The following is a 20882-nucleotide window of genomic DNA, read 5'->3' on the forward strand; positions in this document are numbered from 1 at the left end:
TGGGGTTTGTAGTAAAAATATAGTATTTCAGTAATTTGGGAGAAATTTTTGTGGCCTTGTTTTCCTACTGAGCTTTCAGGAAACTTTCTAGCCCTAGAAGGATATAATTCTAAGAACTAGAGCAGAGTTTAAGGAATAACATGTGAAAGATAGAATTTTAGGAAATTGAAACTATTACAAAGACAAATACAATCCACAAGTAAATTGTATCCTCTCCCTTGCCTTGCACTGGATTGAGCTATGAAAATTAGATTGTCTTCTATAATTGTCTGATCCCAAGGAGAGCCTGTCTCTTTGGTTTGGGAAAGATAACACTTATGAATGTTATAAACAGTTGCTATGACACAGACCCTCATTTTCATGTATCTCCAACACCCAGCTAGGTTATAATGGGGACCAAGGGATGGAGTGAACAGAGAAGAGAGGAGCAAGACTATATTTAGTAGGTTGGAGGCCAATGACATTCTTCATGGAGTACTTTGGACCAAGATACCTGGCTAGGCTTGCTAACTCCTCAGGCACAGTAAAGTACACGGCATGGAAAAATAGTAAATAGAAAAAAATGCATAATAAAATGAAGGAAGTGTCTAGAACCAACTATGAGAAAGCAGTGGCTGTTTTGAGCCCATACTCAATCTGAGGTTCTGAGTTGAACAAAGACTTATCCCAGATCATTCTGATTTAATTCTGTTTCTTGGCAGGAGGGGAATGTGTATTGTGGTCTCAAGACTTGCCCCAAATTGACCTGTGCATTCCCAGTCTCGGTTCCAGATTCCTGCTGCCGGGTATGCAGAGGTAGGTGTCTCATATCTCCAGATCCTGGGTGCTGCCACTCTGACTAGCAGAACTTAGAAAAAAGGTAAATACCTGTTCAGATCTTAGGGAAAGGAAATTTTCTATGATAACTTTATCTTTTAGAAGTTATTTCATTCATAGAAGGAAAATAATAAAAGCATTGATTTTTTTAACACTTTTTTTTATTCATATGTGCATACAATGTTTGGGTCATTTCTCCCCTTCCCCCACCCCCTCCCTTACTCCCCCCCGGCCACTCCCTCTCCCCTCCACCCCCTTGATACCTGGCAGAAACTATTTTGCCCTTATCTCTAATTTTGTTGAAGAGACAGCATAAGCAATAATAGGAAGGACCAAGGGTTTTTGCTAGTTGAGATAAGGATAGCTATACAGGGAGTTGACTCACATTAATTTTCTGTGCGTGTGTGTTACCTTCTAGGTTAATTCTTCTTGATCTAACCTTTTCTCTAGTTCCTGGTCCCCTTCTCCTATTGACTTCTGTTGCTTTAAAGTATCTGCTTTCGTTTCTCTGTGTTGAGGGCAACAAATGCTATCTAGTTTTTTAGGTGTCTTACCTATCCTCATACCTCCCCTGTGTGCTCTCGCTTTATCATGTGATCAAAGTCCAATCCCATTGTTGTGTTTGCCCTTGAACTAATGTCCGCATATGAGGGAGAACATACCATTTTTGGTCTTTTGGGCCAGGCTAACCTCACTCAGAATGATGTTCTCCAGTTCCATCCATTTACCAGCGAATGATAACATTTCGTTCTTCTTCATGGCTGCATAAAATTCCATTGTGTATAGACACCACATTTTCTTGATCCATTCGTCAGTAGTGGGGCATCTTGGCTGTTTCCATAACTTGACTATTGTGAATAGTGCTGCAATAAACATGGGTGTGCAGGTGCCTCTGGAGTAACCCGTGTCACAGTCTTTTGGGTATATCCCAAGAGTGGTATTGCTGGATCACATGGTAGATCAATGTTTAGCTTTTTAAGTAGCCTCCAAATTTTTTTCCAGAGTGGTTGTACTAGTTTACATTCCCACCAACAGTGTAAGAGGGTTCCTTTTTCCCCACATCCTCACCAACACCTGTTGTTGTTGGTGTTGTTGCTAATGATGGCTATTCTAACAGGGGTGAGGTGGAATCTTAGTGTGGTTTTAATTTGCATTTCCTTTATTGCTAGAGATGGTGAGCATTTTTTCATGTGTTTTTGGACCATTTGAATTTCTTCTTTTGAGAAATTTCTGTTTAGTTCACTTGCCTATTTCTTTATTGGTTCATAAATTTTGGGAGAATTTAGTTTTTTAAGTTCCCTGTATATTCTGGTTATCAGTATTTTGTCTGATGTGTAGCTGGCAAATATTTTCTCCCACTCTGTGGGTGGTCTCTTCAGTTTAGAGACCATTTCTTTTGTTGAGCAGAAGCTTTTTAGTTTTATGAAGTCCCATTTATCTATGCTATCTCTTAGTTGCTGTGCTGCTGGGGTTCCATTGAGAAAGTTCTTACCTATACCTACTAATTCCAGAGTTTTTCCTACTCTTTCCTGTATCAACTTTAGAGTTTGGGGTCTGATATTAAGATCTTTGATCCATTTTGAGTTAATATTGGTATAGGGTGATATACATGGATCTAGTTTCAGTTTTTTGCAGACTGCTAACCAGTTTTCCCAGCAGTTTTTGTTGAAGAGGCTGTCTTTTCTCCATTGTATATTTTTAGTGCCTTTGTCAAAGACAAGTTGGTTATAGTTGTGTGGCTTCATATCTGGGTCTTCTATTCTGTTCCACTGGTCTTCATGTCTGTTTTTGTGCCAATACCATGCTGTTTTTATTGTTATTGCTTTGTAATATAGTTTGAAGTCAGGTATCGTGATACCTCCAGCATTGTTCTTTTGACTGAGTATTGTCTTGGCTATTCGTGGCCTCTTGTGTTTCCATATAAATTTAATGGTAGATTTTTCAATCTCTTTAATGAATGTCATTGGAATTTTGATGGGAATTGCATTAAACATGTAGATTACTTTTGGGAGTATTGACATTTTTACTATGTTGATTCTACCAATCCATGAGCATGGGAGATCTCTCCACTTTCTATAGTCTTCCTCAATCTCTTTCTTCAGAAATGTATAGTTTTCCTTGTAGAGGTCATTCACATCTTTTGTTAGGTTTACACCTAGGTATATGATTTTTTTTGAGGCTATTTTAAATGGAATTGTTTTCATACATTCTTTCTCAGTTTGTTCATTATTGGTGTATAGAAATGGTAATGATTTTTCTGTGTTGATTTTATATCCTGCTACCTTGCTATTGATGGTGTCTAGGAGCTTTTGAGTAGAGTTTTTTGGGTCTTTAAGGTATAGGATCATGTCATCTGCAAATAGGGATATTTTGACAGTTTCTTTACCTACTTGTATTCCTTTTATTCCTTCTTCTTGCCTAATTGCTCTGGCTAGGAATTCCAGTACTATGTTGAATAGGAGTGGAGATAGTGGGCATCCTTGTCTGGTTCCTGATTTTAGAGGGAATGGTTTCAGTTTTTCACCAGTAAGTATAATGCTGGCTGTAGGTTTGTCATATATAGCTTTTATAATGTTGAGGTACTTTCCTTCTACTCCTAGTTTTCTTAGAGCTTTTATCATGAAATAATGTTGGATCTTATCAAAGGCTTTTTCTGCATCTATTGAGATGATCAAGTGGTTTTTGTCTTTGCTTCTGTTAATGTGGTTTATTACGCTTATTGATTTTTGTATGTTGAACCACCCCTGCATCCCTGGGATGAAGCCTACTTGGTTGTGGTGAATGATCTTTTTGATGTGTTGTTGAATTCAGTTTGCCATTACTTTTTTGAGGGTTTTTGCATCAATGCTCATTAAGGAGATTGGCCTATAGTTCTCCTTTTTGGAGGTGTCTTTGCCTGGTTTTGGGATAAGTGTAATACTGGCTTCATAAAATGTGTTAGGCAGTTTTCCTTCCCTTTCTATTTCATGGACAGTTTAAGGAGGTTGATGTCAGTTCTTCTTTAAAGGTCTGATAGAATTCAGCAGAGAATCCATCAGGTCCTGGACTTTTCTTTTTGGGGAGACTCTTGATTGCTGCTCCAATTTCATTTTGTGTTATAGATCTATTCAGTTTATTAATATCCTCTTGGTTCAGTTTTGGATGATCATATGTGTCTAGAAATCTGTCCATTTCTTTAAGATTTTCGAATTTATTTGCATATAGGTTCTCAAAGTAGTCTCTGATGATTTCCTGGACTTTGATGGTGTTTTTGCTATCTCCCCTTTTGTATTTCTGATTCTACTAATTTGGGTTTTTTCTCTCCTCATTTTAGTCAGGTTTGCCAGGGGTCTATCGATCTTGTTTATTTTTTCAAAGAACCAACTTTTTGTTTCATTAATTCTTTGTATGGTTTTTTTGGTTTCTATTTCATTGATTTCAACTCTTATTTTTAATATTTCTCTCCTATTTGCTTTGGGATTTGCTTGTTCTTGTTTTTCTAGGAGTTTGAAATGTATCATTAGGTCATTGATTTGGGATCTTTCAGTCTTTTTAATATATGCACTCATGGCTATAAACTTTCCTCTCAGGACTGCCTTTGCTGTGTCCCATAGGTTCTGGTAGGTTGTGTTTTCATTTTCATTGACTTCCAGGAACTTTTTAGTTTCCTCTTTTATTTCATCAATGACCTATTGTTCATTAAGCAATGAGTTATTCAGTTTCCAGTTGTTTGCATGTTTTTTGTCTTCACTTTTGTTGTTGAGTTCTAGTTTTATTGCATTGTGATCTGATAGAATACATGGTGTACTTTCTATTTTCTTATATTTGCTGAGGCTTGCTTTGTGCCCTAGGATATGATCTATTTTGGAGAAGGTTCCATGGGCTGCTGAGAAGAATGTATATTGTGTAGAAGTTGGATGAAAAGTTCTGTAGACATAAAGTAGGTCTATTTGATCTATTGTATATTATAGATGTAGGATTTCTTTATTGATTTCTTGTTTGGATGACCTATCTACTGATGATAGTGGGGTGCTAAAGTCTCCCACAACTTGTTGTGTTGGAGTTAATATATGCTTTTAGGTCCTTCAGGGTATGTTTGATGAAATTGGGTGCATGGACATTGGGTGCACATAGGTTGATAATTGTTATTTCCTTTTGGTCTATTTCCCCTTTTATTAGTATGGAATGTCCTTCTTTATCTCATTTGATCAATGTAGGTTTGAAGTCTACTTTGTCAGAGATAAGTATTGCTACTCCTGCCTGTTTTCGGGGGCCATTGGCTTGGTAAATCTTCTTCCACCCTTTCATCCTAAGCCTATGCTTATTTATGTCAGTGAGATGGGTGTCCTGTAAGCAACAAATTGTTGGATCTTCCTTTTTAATCCATTTCGTAAAACAGTGCCTTTTGATGGGGGAATTAAGTCCATTAACATTAAGTGTTAGTACTGATAGGTATGTGGTGATTCCTGTCATTTAGTTGTCTTAGTTGTTTGAAGGTTTGATTGTGTGTACCTAAGTTGACATTACTCTCTACTTTCTTGCTTTTTCTTTTCCTGTGGTTTGGTGCTGCCTGCCCTTTCATGGTTATGTTGGGTTTCACTTTCTGTGTGCAGAATCCCTTGAAGAATCTTTTGTCGTGGTGCCTTTGCGGTCACATATTGTTTTAGTTTCTGCTTATCATGGAAGACTTTTATTGCTCCATCTATTTTGAATGATAGTTTTGCTGGGTAGAGTATCCTGGGGTTGAAGTTATTTTCATTCAGTGCCCGGAAGATCTCACCCCATGCTCTTCTTGCTTTTAATGTTCCTGTTGAGAAGTCTGCTGTATTTTTGATGGGTTTACCTTTGTATGTTATTTGTTTTTTCTTTCTTACAGCCTTCAATATTCTTTCTCTAGTTTCTGTACTTGTTTTAATGATGATATGCTATGGGGTAGTTCTATTTTGATCTGGTCTGTTTGGTGTTCTGGAGGCCTCTTGCATCTGTATGGGAATAGATTTCTCTAGATTTGGGAAATTTTCTGTTATTATTTTGTTGAATATATTACGCCTTCCCTTCGCTTGCACCTCTTCTCCTTCTTCAATGCCCATGTTTCTCAAGTTTGGTCTTTTGATGGAGTCGGTGAGTTCTTGCATTTTCTTTTCACAGGTCTTGAGTTGTTTAACTAATAGTCCTTCAGTTTTTCCTTTAATTACCATTTCATCTTCGAGTTCTGAGATTGTGTCTTCTGTTTGTTCTATTCTGCTGGATTGGCCTTCCATTTTGTTTTGCAATTCTGTTTTGTTCTTTTTTCTGAGGTTTTCCATATCCTGGGTGGTTTCCTCTTTAATTTTGTGTATTTTTGTCCTGAGTTCATTTATCTCTTTCTTAATAATGTTCTTTGTTTCACTTTGGTGTTTATACAGTGCATCTATGGTTTCTTTTATTCCTTCTTGTGCTTTTTCAAATTCTCTATTTTTGTTGTCTTAGAATTTTTTGAGTGTCTCCTGTACATTTTGGTTGACCATATCCAGTATCATCTCTATAAAATTCTCATTGATTACCTGTAGTATTTCTTCTTTTAGATTGTTCTTGTGGGCTTCATTGGGTTCTGTGGCATAGTTTATCTTCATTTTGTTGGAGTCTGAGTATCTGAGTATCTGTTTTCTTCATTTCCCTCTGGTTCCTGTACTAATTTTTTGCTGGGGGAAACTGGTTTCCCTGTTTTTTTGTGGTCCCCATCATTGCCCTTGGTGTTGTTATTGTCCCTGTACTGTGTGCAATTAAGTATTTTCTAGCTTGTAATAATAACAGTAGTGATATTTAGAATGGAAGGGTGAGAGGAGATGGAAAGCAAAGAAGTTAAAGAAAAAGGGAAAAACAAATAAACAAGTAGAAAAAAACAAAATAAACAAAAAAGTTTCAAAGATATAAACAGGGAGAGATAGTGTACTAATCAACAGTAAGCTGAACAGGCATTAGAGAGACAAAGAGAGGATTGAAAATAAAAAGTAAAATAAAAATAAAAAATAAATAAATTAAAAAAAAATCTCCAGGTTCAAATGCAGTAAGTTTCAGTCTTAATAATTTTGGTGTTGGTTCCTCAGCCTCCAATCCTGGAGATGGTGTCTCAGAAGTAGTTCTGTCATTGTTTGATCAAAGGGGAAAAAAACTAAAAACAAAACAAAACAATGCACAAAAACAAAACCCACAAAGTGTCCCAAGTTCAAATGCAGTACAGTTTCAGTAAGTTTTTCAGCATGCAGGTGTAATTCGGTTGTTGTCTCATCAAAGGTAGAAGAAAAAAAAAGAGTCTGGGGACAGTTCTGTGAATGTCTATCTGTGGCTGTGGCTCACCTACCCACTGCTGTCATCCTGCTGTTGCTGGTGGCTTTATTTATGCAGATCTCAAGAGTAAGCTTAACACTCACCTAGCCCCTCAGGCTTTGTTTACTTAGAGTTCTCCTGGGCGTGACAGCCACTGCTACAATCTTTCCCCTTTCCAAGCACACTGGGGGAGGTGACACTGCACCAGCTTTTTCAGGCCTGCATGTTTATTTGCTGTTCACATGGGAAGTGGGTCTTCACCCCTCTCCTGTGGAGTTTTCCTACCACCACTTTTACAAGCTTTCTCGGCCCTGGTTGCTGGGCGTGTGCTGCCGCTCCTGCTTTCTCCAGCTGGCTTGTTTATTTACAGCTCACATGGGAAGTGGGCCTTCCCCCCTCTCCTATGGAGTTTCCCTCCCACTGCCACTTTTACAAGCTTTCCTCTCCTGGTTGCTGGGCATGTGCTGCCACTCCTGCCTTTTCCAGCTGGCTTGTTGCGAGGGATTTTCCCTCCCCCACTCTTTGGCACTCAGGGCACCCTGTCCTCTTTGCTATGTGTCTTTTTTGTTATTATTGCTTATTATTCAGTTTCTCTTTTTTCCCTGTGTGGGGGTCAGTCTGTCCAGGACGCTATGCTGATCTGGTCCAGGGTTGTCTGTGGGAGTACCACATGCCGCTTAGCTCACCTTGTGGTCTGCATCTTCCCAAGCCGTCTGGGCACTGGCGTCTGGTTGCAGCGTGGGAGACCTCCTGGTTTCTCCATTTAATGTGAAGTGGAGATGCTATGCACGGGCTGGAGGTGTGGAGGAGTCAAAGTTTTGCCTCTTCTCAGTGGTTTTTCCTGTAAGGTGTGTCTCCAGCATCTCTCCAAGATTTTACTTTAGGAAGCACACTTTCTGCTTCCTCCCTCTAGTGCCATCTTGGAATCTTGCATTGATTTTCTTTTGATGGTACTGGGGTTTGAACTCAGGTCCTCCTTCTTGCTAAGCAGGTACTCTACCACTTGAGCCATACCTCCAGCTCTTTGTGATATGGTTATTTTGGAGATAGGGTCTTGCTTTTTGCCCAGGTCATTCTGGACTGCCATCATCCTATTTTATGGTTCCCGCCATAGCTTCAATGACAGATGTGCACCACCACAGCCAGAAAGACATTGATTTTTAAGGGCCATGGCCTAAAAGAAATTGCTAGAATGTAGGAGGGAATGATAGGTGATAATAACTTAATGTGAGAGGGATCTTATTTTTTCTTCCTTAATCCCTTGTACTATGAACACAGGCTATTTCCATGTACCACCTTCCTTGCACAGCACTAAAGTGACAATTTTGAAGATTGTGCAGGACAAATTTAGGTCTATTTTTTAAGTACCACAGTAAAATGATGACAAACTCAATCAAAGTAAAATGGGAGATGTCATCATCTCAAATTACATACCAAATGGAATTATCATCTTCCCAAACCAGTCTTTGCTTCTTTGGATTCCATTTTTTAATATAATGGCAAGATTTTCTCCTCTAGGTTCCTGAAATTAGGCTTGATCACCTTAAATTTTGCCTTTGTTGCCTTTTCTCAAATCTGCTTTCCCACACCTCCATTGGCAATATCCTAATATTGTCTTCTTTCCTTAAATCCAATCAACATACCTCTTGAGCATCTACTGTATGCTCAACACTATGCTAGAAGTTGGGTATATATTTGTAAAATCTAGTAGCTATACAGAATCTTATATGAAGCACAAAAAGCAATCACTTAAGATACTTTTCTGCCTTTTTCCAGAAAATCCTTGTGGATTCATCCCTTTAGCTGTGTTACCCTAGTACAGTATACAATCCACACAATCATACATAGCATACACACTGGCAAAGATATTTTCTTTGCTTTTATAGAACTTACATTCTACCAGAGATGATAAAAAATAAACAAATATCAAAATAACATAATAATACCATGAAGGAGGTAAATAAAGGACCAAGATAGCCAATAAGAGGTTTCTTTAGCTTGCGTGGTTTAGGAAGACCTCTGAATAGGTGACCTTTAAGCTTAAATCTGAAAGACGAAAAGGAGTCATCCATGTAAAGAGCCTGGGGAAGAACATTCCAGGCAGAGAGAAAAGCAAGTTCAAAGGCATCAGTCAGGGAAGAGTTTGGAGAATTCCAGGAGCTGAAGGAGCAGTGTGGCTGGAAGATGGTGATTGTGGTTGAAACTGGCAAAAGATGAGGCTGAGGAGGTGAGCAGGAGTCAGACTATGCAGGGCTTTGAAGGCCATGGGAAGGAGTTTGAATTTCAGGTTTTAGGGCATTGGGAAACCAGTGGAAATTTGTGAGCAAGTGCATGCCGTGATCCAATGGTAAAGATCTCACTGGCTGTTATGTCCAGATTAGAATGGAGGGAGGCAATAATATAAGAGGAGAGATCAGGAAGGAGAGGGTGGGGTTTGGACTGGGATCATGGTGCAGAGAAGTGGTTCTGGGTACAGCCTCTAGAGCCAGACTGCCTCGATACTATTACCAGTCCTGCCACTTTCTTCAAATTCTCTAAGTCTGTAAAGTGAGGACAATGGTTGTGAGATTTCAGTGAGATAATGCAAGAAAGGACCTATGACATTGTCTTGAATATAGTGAGGAATCAATAATGAAAAGTAGTCAAACCTGAAATGCATTTGGAGCATTGATTCTCAATCATGGCTGCACATTGGAATTGTCATGGTGGATTTCTACCCAGACCTGGATAAGGAGGGGTGATTCAGCTGTACATCCAAGATTGAGAAACTCTGAATTAGAAGGAATACATAAGATTTGCTCTTGGTAGACTGGTAGAAGACTCCTATGTATTACTGCCATCTTAATAGTCCATAAGGATAGCCTTATCCTTGATACACCCCTACTCAAAAATCTTTATATTGATACCTATCATACTTCCAGTCCCAATTCTAAGCACTTTAACATATATGAACCCATTTAATCTCATGGCAAACCTGAGGTGAGAGTTATTATTATCCCATGTTTTGAATCAGGAAACTAATGTAGAGAGATTAAGATCTTTGCCCAAGGTCAGGTACCCAGTGAGTCAAGAGCTAAGTCTTGAATCTAGGTAGCCTAGCTCTAGACTCCAAACTCTGAACCATTGCACCACTTAAAAGTATGGGTCCTGTTTCACTAGAATACAAATCAACCTCCTGACTGTGACAGTGAAGGCCCTTGAATGACCTCTATAGGCTGGTATTCTTTCATGACATTCCTGGGCTCTCTTGCCCATGTATGTTTTCTCTCTCCTCTTCCTCACAATGTTTCTAAAACTTTAGTATGCCCCAGAATCTCTAAAGAATGTGTTGAAATTCATATCTCTGGATCACATTGCAGATATTCCAATATAGTAGCCTTAGGGGTGGAACCCAGGAGTCTGCATTTAAACCGACCCCATAATTCTTTGTGATGCAGAATGGTGGAGTAGAGACCATCACTTTGAGAAAACATTCCAAAGATCATGTAGGCAATTGACAACAGCCTGGAATGATGGTTTTATATCTGAATTTAGTGCACTGAAACTGAATAGCCTGATAAAAAAATAATCCATTTCAATCTCTGATGGGTCAGGCCATCTATTTCCAATCATTTGGCCGCCATGTTTGGGGTGAAAGAGTGGAAACTATTTCATAATAAATAACTGAGAGGAAAAAGAGTCAAAATGACAATCTACATAAGAACCACACATGTACAGTAAAACTTGGGAAGACAAATGGTGCCTCTTACTGGAAAATCATTTCCTTGCCATTCCTTCAAGACCTATCTCCAAGGCAGTCTCCTTAGATTCTAACTCAGGTCATTCTCAGGACATATTTTGATAAATACTAGCTGGAAGGACGTTCTCTCTTCTCTGCCTTTCCACCTCCATCTCTGATTTCTCTTCTGCTAAATCCTGCTGTCCTTTAAAGACCAGCCTAACTGCCACCCCTTTCATGAAGTATTTTTAAATCCTGCAATCTAAGAGTAAACCTGCCTCTTCTTTACAATCCCTCAGCACTTAACCTATGCGTCTCCAATAACATTTGTCACCTTGTCATATTTTGTCTTTTTTATCTATACCTGTGTTTTATGGTCCTTAACAATATATAGACATCTAAAGATAGAAACTTCTTTGGTTCATCATTATTTTCCCAACCTCATGAAGCACAGAGTAGGTGCTCTTTGAATGAATGTATACTATGTTTGAAAGGTTACTAGAATGTTCCCTATGACCTGAATTAGGTACTATAATACTAAAATAAGATGTGATTATTAGATTTTCTCTATGAATTAATGATTGACTGTTGTATGAGTCTGTTTTCCATTGCGGTCCCAAAATACCTGAGGCTGGGAAATTTGTAAAGAAAAGAGGTTTGTTTAGCCCACAGTTTTGGAGGCTGAAAGTCCAAACACCTTGGCACCAATGCTGATAAGGGCCTCTGAATCTCCTCATGGCAGGAGTACATGTAAGAGGGAGAGATCACCTCCTGACTAGACAGAAAGCCAGAGGATGGAGACAGGTCAGATTAACTCTTTTATAATAACCCTCTCATGAGAACTACCAGGACCCCATGAGAACTACCTCAGTCCTTTCCAAGGGAGCACCCCACTGACCTCTTAGTAGGTTCTACCTTTTAAAGTTCCAAACCACCACTTAATACTGCCACACTGGGGACCCAGCTTCTAACACATGAACCTTTGGGAGACAAACTACATCCAAACCACAGTACCTGTGGTAAATGTTAGTTATGATACATTGGTTCATGGTCAGTAGCAAATCATTTGATGTCATTCTTGCTTCCCAAATTGTTTTTCTCCTCATCCCACTTTATGACACTATAATTAATATTTCTGTTTGAAGATACTGACCTTGTTCTGACTGCCAGTATATGCTCATTCATTTTAATGTGCTATTTGTCCAAACCCTTAAAAGTCAATATGGATTCAGTTACAGGCTCATTTGATTTATGCTTCAATAAGGCCCTGGATCTTTCCATACTTATTTCTCGCAATGTACCTATGTACCTGTATCACAGAGCAGTTATTAGATTTCAGTCAGGAAAAAATAGATATTTTTTCCCTTACTTCCTTTCTCATCTTTGCCTTAACTTAATTGGAGTCTACCCCTAAGTTTAAACATTCCATACTGAGCAGCGATGTGCATGTGGTTGCTGCTATAACCAGCTGGTCACTGTAACTCAATTGTTAGACTAAGATTTCTTTGTTTGGAGAAAATTATATGTGAAATCGAAACTGAAGAACAATTAATAAAACAAAGAAAAGGAAATCATGAAAAGATATATTATTACATTCAAGAGGCCAAACAGTGCTGAGGACATACACTCTGAAAGCAGAAGGACATGGATTTGACATTGCAGGGCTGTATATTGACATGGATTTGACATTGCAGTGCTGTTATATTGGACAAGCTATTTAACCACTCAAAGTTGTGAGTTTCTTAACTGTAAAAATGGAGGCTATAATATCCACCACCTACAACGGCTAGAAAGATTAAATGGGATGGTAGAGAGTTCTAAGAGAGAACTCAAGACAGAGTGATTGCTCTTGAGAGGTATAATTATTACCCTTGAGTTAAGTAAAACTGAAACTTCTCTGTGTCTGATAATTTTGCCTTTTTATTTACTTAATCTCCACAGACAGAAATTTATTTCTAGTCCTTCTTTTGGTAACAGATCCTAGGACTAACTGTCCTCAATTCTCTTGTCACAATTGAAATTTCTTCTATTATGTCGTAAGAAGCAGCAGATGAAAGCTTGTTATTGCTGATCATGTATTGTCCCTTCATATACTTGACAATCCATTCAAGTATTTCTTTGCCATCTCTTCTCCAGCCTAAATACAACACCTTCTTTCATCTTTCCTTATAAAGCCTAAATCCTATACTTCTATAAAAAATGTTTTTTCTGTGTCTCCAATTTCTTTACGTCTTTCAGTTGTATATAATGTGCTTGAAACTCCTTTGAAGTTCTCATTTTTGAAGCACCTAGTTATTTTTTCTTTTGAAATGATGTTTTCACAAAGGTGTATCTTGTACAAGCATATTACTCAACCAGCAGGGAACCCAGACACTTCTCCCCTGTGCTGACCACCATAACTGCAGGCCAAATGCTGAAGAAAAAAATAAGCCTTTGAGTGCTGAACTTGCAAACCTTCATATAAAGGGCCCCATTGAAACATCCTGTCTGCACTGTCACCAAACACTAATTCGTGCCTTTCTTCCTGGGTCAGACAGCAATCCTCAACTCGGGTTGAATCTCAGCCCCAGCCTCCCTCTGTTATTTAGTCATGTCTGTGAGGCTGGGACAGTCAGGAGAAGGTTGGAAGGGTGGGTGTCATTGCTGGCATTTCAGCAAACCTCATGTGGACTGGAAGCACTGCCCAAACAGCCACTGGAACCTTAAGGGAAACTATCAGAAGAAAAAATCTCTTCAGAGATTGTACTAGTGCCACATTCTGGGCAGGCAGGCCTCAAACCAAAGCCACACCCAGCTTCCCTCCACCATTTATCATTTCTGCTTTCTGTCTCCTGCCTATCTTGCCAAAGCAAAGAAGAAGAGTATTACTTGGACTATGGACAAGGGAGAAGTATTTAGGGTAAGCTATTGATGGCATTGAAAGGAAATTATGTCTTTGATAGATTTGTGCATATATATGCACACATACAACCTATAAAGTATGTCTATACGTGTAATATGTATTACATGTATAATAATTTATTTGATTCTCACAAGTGGGAACTATTTTATATGCATTTTCCAGGTGAGGAAGTGGAGGCAGAGAAGTTAAGTGATTTGCCCAATAATGGATGCTAGTAAGTGGCAGAACTAAACATTGAACCTAGTCACTCTGACTGCAGAGTTCCAAATTCTTAATCCTCACACTCCATGTTGGGATCCATTCATAGGAGCACAACAAAGGCTTCTCCTAGCATAAGAGAGTAAAGGGAAAAAGGAACACATATTGCACATTGGTATAGAAAGATACCATTAAGGCCTCAACTTGCCTGCTTCTAACTACAGAGGACCACCTCACCCACCCTACCTTTCTCTCGCTTTAGGCCCAAAGAATCTCAATTGTAAACAGCCACCTTCTTTCACTCATCAGAAGTATGGTTAGTACCTGGCACTGTGCCAGTGCTGACAAGACAATGGTAGATAAAAACAGACATGGAGTGGGCATTCATGGGGTTTTAGTGAACAAGACAGGCATTTAGCATATAATGACACAAGTGAATGAAAAATGCCCCTGCACTACATTTCACAAAGCACAGTGTTATAAAAGCCACTGATTGAGGGGGTGATCCTAGTCAAGTTGGTAAAAGAAAACTCTAGGACTGTCTCTCCAGCTTCAATTCATACCATATTCCACCTCCCTCTCTGCACTCCACAGGGAGGGAAAATTGGATCAAGAGTTTGGTAAGTAATTTGTAGCAGTAATATACTCTCCAGATCCCCAACTTCTGATCCCATCATGAAATCAGCACCCCTTCCATCCTGTAAGAGTGTCTCCTCTGTTCTTTCTATGTTTGTATGTGCTACATAATACTCTAGTCTAGCAATTTTCTTATGGAACTACTGTACCATGTTGATCAGTGGCTACCATTTCTTACCATATCATCCAGTCTAAATTATTCAGCGTGTTTTTACAGGTTCTCTGTTAAATAATATGGTCCTTCCTTTGTCTACTCATCATCCTCATTTCCCTGACTCGAGCACACATACCTTCTGTTCTAGGGTGGCTGATCTAGTTATCTTATAATGTGCCACGTTCCTATTTGCCCTCCTGTTATATGCCTGTCTTCAACTCATATTTCCCACAAGCTTGAAAAAGCAACTCTCCTCTCTTTTACCTGTTAGGATCCCACTCATTTTTCAAGAGCCCAGCTGAAACTGCACCTCTTCTTTTTTTGTTTATTATTTGCATATATTAATTGCAAAAAGTGAGGGGTTTCATTGTTATGTTTCCATACATGTATATAATGTACTTTGATCATATCCAAACCGTCTAAAACTCTTTCTTATCCCCTGCCTCTGAACTTACTTGAAAATTTTAAAGTGGTTTTGATTCATGCGTGCATACAATTGTGCTTTGATCATATTCTGCCCCTCCACCTACCTGTTTCTCCCTCCCTCTCACTTCCCACTGGTTCCTCATTCACAAATAGTCCCCTTTTTGTGTTCATGTCCTTTTATAAGATCTACATTCCATGTATGAGAGAAAACCTGTGATTTTTGTCTCTCTGAGTCTGGCTGATTTCACTGAACATGATGATCTCCAGTTCTTTTTCCTGCAAATGACATAATTCCATTCTTCTTTATGACTGAAGAATATTCCATAGTGTATATACACCACATTTCCTTTATCCATTCATGTCTTTATGAGCTTCTGGGCTGATTCCATAGTTTGGCTATTGTGACTAGTGCTGCAATAAATATGGATGTGTCGGTATCTGTATTGTATGCTGACTTATATTCCTTTAGGTACATGCCCAAGAGTAGTATGGCAGAATCATACAGTAGTTCTAGTTTTAATTTTTTTGAGGAGCCTCCATAACAATTTCCATAGTAGAAGCATTAATTTATGTTCCCTAACTGTATATGATTCCTTTTCCTCTGCATCCTAGTCAGAATTTGTTGTCTGTTTTTTTAATAGGTATTCTGACTGGGGTGAGATGGAATCTCAATTTCATTTTGATTTGCATTTCATTTATGGCTAAGAATATTGAACATTTCTTCATGTGCTTATTAGGTCATTTGTACTTCTGCTTTTGAAAACTGTTCAATTTATTTGTACATTTATAAATTAGATTGATGTTCTTTTGTGTTTAATTTTTGAAGTTCTTTATATATTTTGGATACAATCCCTTGTCAGAAAAATAGCTGGCAATGATTCACTTCTATTCTGTAGGCTATCTCCTGACTCTGAAAATTATTTCCTTTGATGTATGTAGCTTTTTAATCTGATACAATCCAATTTGTCAATTATTGCTATTATTTCCTGAGCTATTGGAGTCCTATTTAGAAAGTTGTTGCCTATATCTATATCTTGAAGTGCTTTCCCTATGTTTTTTTCTAGTACTTTCAGGTCTTAAATTTAGGTTTTTGATCCAGTACGAATTGACTTTGTTCAGGGTGAGAGGTAGGGGTCTAGTTTCAGTCTTTTAGGACAGCCAGTTTTCCCAGAACCATTTGCTGAATTCACTGTCATTTCTCCAGTGTATGTTTTTGATTCCTTTGTCTAGAATCAAGTGGCTGTAGCTATGAAGCTGCACCTCTTGTAATAGTCCTGACTGTTCACTGTAGTCCTCATTGATCTCCTTCTTCTTCGACTATCTCGAGAACTTAGTATGGTTCATACATGTTTTAGTCCATTTTGTGTTACTATGCTATGATACTGAGGCTTGGTAAGTTATAAAGAAATTCATAAAGAATTTCTTTAGTTTATAGTTCTTGCAGATTGAAGTCCAAACCAAGACTGGGCTAGGCTTCTAGGGTGAGGGTCACATGCTTCTCCATGCATGGCAGAAAAGGAAAGAAACTAGAACTTTGGGAAGAGAAATAGGGGACAAAGGTGCTAATCTGCTTTATAGCAACTCACTTTTCCAAGAACTAATCCAGTTCTCAAGAAAGACTCCACCTCCCAACACCACTACATTGGCAACGTAATTTCCTCATATGGTTTGGCAGGGACAAACCACATCTAAATCATAACAATAGAGTTCAGCATTTAAAATTTTTTCTGGTATTGTTCATTGTTTTGTGTGTCTTATCTTCTCAGTTGGGATATTCTGTAAGTAAAGGACCATCTTTTCTTCCCATTTCATCTCCTCTAGCATAGTATTAACCATATAGCTTGCTAATTAATTTCTCAAAATCAGAGAGTGCCACAGTCACAAAAAGCTCTTGACAGGGCTTCAAATGCAAGCCTGCCTGGCTAAGGAAGCAGTACAAATAACTAAATTCACAGCTTGTTCAACCCAGGCTCATTCATTCAACAAGAACATTCATTTGTCATGTATTTGTTCATCTTGAATGACCCAAAGGCCAAAGCTGAAGTCTCTCTTCATGAATTTAAGATGATTCTGCTAACTGATTTAATGTAACTGAAACTAGAAGCACCTGTTTAAAATTAATTTTCCAGTGTTCAAGACAATGGCCATTTTAATTAAGACTTCATTTCTCTTTCCACAAAACTGCAATTCAGATGGCCACCTTGAGTAAATTTGAGGAAAGTGTGGGTGAAATACTTCATTTTTCTAAATACCGTAAAAATCTAGCAAATTTTTCAAAATTAAAGAAAACTGGAAAAAATTGCAATACCTCCGAATATAGATCCTCACACGTCAGTCTCAAGTTGTTTTTGTATTGGCCAGCATTTTCTGTAGAAATCACCACCATCTCCTGAACATGATGACAGGAAGGAAACATTGTTAATGAAAACACTACTTAACATTTTTTTAAATCTGTTTTATATAACTGAAATTTTATGCCTGTTGATTGTCAATTCTCTGTTTTCCCCTCCAAGGTCAGTAAGTTCTAAAGAGCTGCTGAACACTGGGCCTATAGTTAACAATACTGGATTGTACTCCAAAAAAATTTAAGAGGGTATGTCTCATCTTAAATGTCCTCACTGCAGGAAAATAAAACTCTCAAAATTGACTCAATAATTTTTGAGTTAGTATGTTCTCACCTACACTTCGAAATGTATTAAAATACACTAATCTTTTCAAAACACAATGGTTGACCACCATTAGTAATCCCTTTTCAAAGGCAAATCATTTGTGTTCAGAAATATGAGACCATCATGGAGATTTTTCCATCAGTACCTACCTCTCCTCTTCTTGTAAGTCCCAACTACAATCTTTCCCCTTCCATGGAAACTTTCCAGGTTGTTTTTGTTCTGTATCCATCCTTTGTGCTCTGAATTCACCTCCACACACTTACTGACTGTCCCAGGACCCACGCTTCTCTGAGGTCATTGTGTTCATTGTTGACATGTTTCTTAAGTCCAAAATATTTCTTTCTAGACAGAAAACCCTTTAGACAGTGGATCAAACAGCGTTAACTTTCATATTGATCTTAACATATTAAAAGCCATGTGTCCTAACTGGCCATCAGGGATATTCTGCCAGGATCAATAATGCCGCATCCTGTTTGTGGAACTGGATTGGGTTTTTGTGGGTGTATATGAGTTTAGCTGTATAAGAAAAATAAGGAATTCCCAGTGAAGCCATTTCACAGTAATATTTCTTCATAGGTGGTTTAAACCACTCTTCTTTCAGACTTGTATTATTTCTAACTAGTTCGTGGAATGTTAGGGCTGCCCAGAAACATGCCATTGAATGTGCCCATTGCTCACATTAGAATAGATTTCATGAACTTAGATTTCAGCATTTATAGGACTCAAGCCAACTTGTTGAATGACAGTGTAAACAGATGGAAAAGATCCATGAGAAAGAAGACAAAGGTCAGGCAGAGGAATCATGTCTAAATATTACCTACTTTATAACTACAAGAGCTTCCAAAGACCAGGTCTCCATTGCTCAGACAAAGTGGACAGTTGATAAATTATCCAGTTGTTTCAAGCAGAGAGCCAGTGTGACTACATCCACTTACTGCTTTGCTTTGGCTATTAAAACCAGATTCATCTCTCCCACTTTCACCAACTAGTTCAGTCTTCTTTGGGTAGGAAAGAAACCCAAGTGATGCTCTTGGAAAGGAAAGAGACCTTATGGCTTTTCATTTCCAGGTTGACCAGGCAGTATGCATCAAGAGGTCACTGAGTTTCCCTTCTCTGTCTTGCTTTTTATTTTTACTCAACGATGTAGTAGCACAGTGACAATTGAACTGCCACCCCATGAAGCAGACATTTATCCTGTCAAGTCTCATTTCAGCCAAGCAAGAAAAGTGGGGATTTTTTTGTTTTAAATTAAGATGTAAACTCCTTTTTCTTTTCTTTTCTATTTTTTTGAGACAGGGTCTCAAAAAATGTTAGCACAGGCTAACATTGAACTTGCAATCCTGCTGCCTCAGCCTCCCCAGTGCTAGGATTACAGGCGTGTATCACCACCACAAGCTGAAAACTTCTTTTCTAAAAAGATGAAAATAATGAAAGTACTAGAGTAATTGTGAAAGAATCTAAGCCAGTTTAGAAGCTCTGAGCTCAAGGAATTTCTGTAAGTGTGTGTGTGTGTGTGTGTGTGTGTGTGTGTGTGTGTGTGTGTGCACATGTTTTTCTCCAGGACCCTAGCTGGCTTCTGGTGATTTAGAAAAAAAATTATTCCCTTTCTATGTGAAGGTATAAATTTTCTCTTTGCTAGGATATATTTGTTTGCTTGTTTTATCCAAACTCTTCTGTTAAATACCTAGCACACTTGTGAGAGCCCCTTAAACTGGGTTTTCCCCATTTGTGAGCTATTCTTGAGAAGAAGGAAGAAAAAGAAGTAGAGGGAAAGAATGGGAGGAAAGGTCAGGGTGAAAAACAGACAACATTTACATGATAATTTCCATATACCAGGCATCATTCCAAGCATCACACGCCTATGTCTCTGTTTTAGCAATAGGGAACAAAGACGTTAATTTGCCCAAAGTCACACAGGCAAGAAGAGGCAGAGCCAGGATTTGGACCCAGGCATCCTAGTTCCAGTCTGTTCTCTTAGCCATTACACTATACCACCTCTCAACTTAGGGACATGAAATAACTTTGAGAACTCTTATCTCTGAGGATATTGAGAAAGATGGTGCTTGTCATGACCCTGTTCCCAGGGACTAGATATGGTAGCAATCTAGCAAATGTATTGGGTACTCAGGGAAGCAAAGGTCCCCATTTCTTACCATGAACTTGGATCTGTTTAGCCACATCTTCATTGAAAGAACAAAGTGTGGGTCATGGGCACTAGTCAGCTAATAGTTACTGCAATCCCTGCTTCCCAATTCCCTCCCACAAATCCACACACTCTTACGTTGCATTTTTTAAAAAAGTATTTCTTATTTTTCTGAATAAGTACTTTTGTACTCTTCAGATTTGGCTTAATACTATTGGCAGAAAGTTCCCCATCTGTGCCTTAGTATTTCTCAAGCAGATATTTTGTTTAAAATGTTAAGAGCTTGTATCAACAGCCCAAACAATAAAGGGCTTTATTTGACAACAAGGTATTTTCTAAAAACAAATGATTGTCCACTTACAAGACACTGGAATACTTCCCATACTACTATACACATGTCATTATTGGAAGCTCAAATGTCTATCAGTAGGAAAACCTCATACCAATGTTTGTAGGGGAGATGGAGATGGGGAGGGGAAAAGGCAAGGAAACTGAGCGGTGAAGAGGATGGAGGTACACTACATATATACATAGGAAGAGAGCAGAATGAAACCCACCAAATACTGTTTGAAAAAGGGAGAAAAGGGATGAGGGAATGGAACCATAATGGAGAGGGTGAACTTGTTCAAAAGTACACTGTACACATGTATGGAACTATTACAATGAGATCCCCTCATATTATTAATGTACGATCATTTGAAAATAAAAATTTTAAAGAGCTTCCATCAAATTTCAACATACTTTCTCCTAGGAGAACTTGTAGAATTAGATGTTTGGCAGAATCACTCCAAGGTCATCTTCTTTCACCTGCCCTTTTATTTCCAGCTTGTGTACTGAGCACTGGCCTCACATGGAACCTGGCACATGACAAGTGGAGATTTTATGATGGGTTTCTTTCTTCTTCCCTGCTTTCTTGCACATTCTCTCGAAAGCCC

At 38.5% G+C, this 20882-nt stretch overlaps 1 protein-coding gene across 7 annotated transcripts in view; it reads left to right on the forward strand.

Moving 5' to 3' along the window:
- Chrdl1 (chordin like 1) overlaps window positions 1-20882 on the forward strand; it is a 133591-nt gene that overhangs the window by 84074 nt on the left and 28635 nt on the right. For all 7 annotated transcript variants that reach the window (XM_074062594.1, XM_074062599.1, XM_074062598.1 and 4 more), the window contains one exon: window positions 702-795. In XM_074062594.1, the coding sequence (XP_073918695.1) occupies window positions 702-795 (94 nt within the window). The remainder of the gene's footprint in view (window positions 1-701; window positions 796-20882) is intronic.

This window comes from Castor canadensis, chromosome X (assembly GCF_047511655.1).
Source record: "Castor canadensis chromosome X, mCasCan1.hap1v2, whole genome shotgun sequence".
NCBI lineage: Eukaryota > Metazoa > Chordata > Mammalia > Rodentia > Castoridae > Castor > Castor canadensis.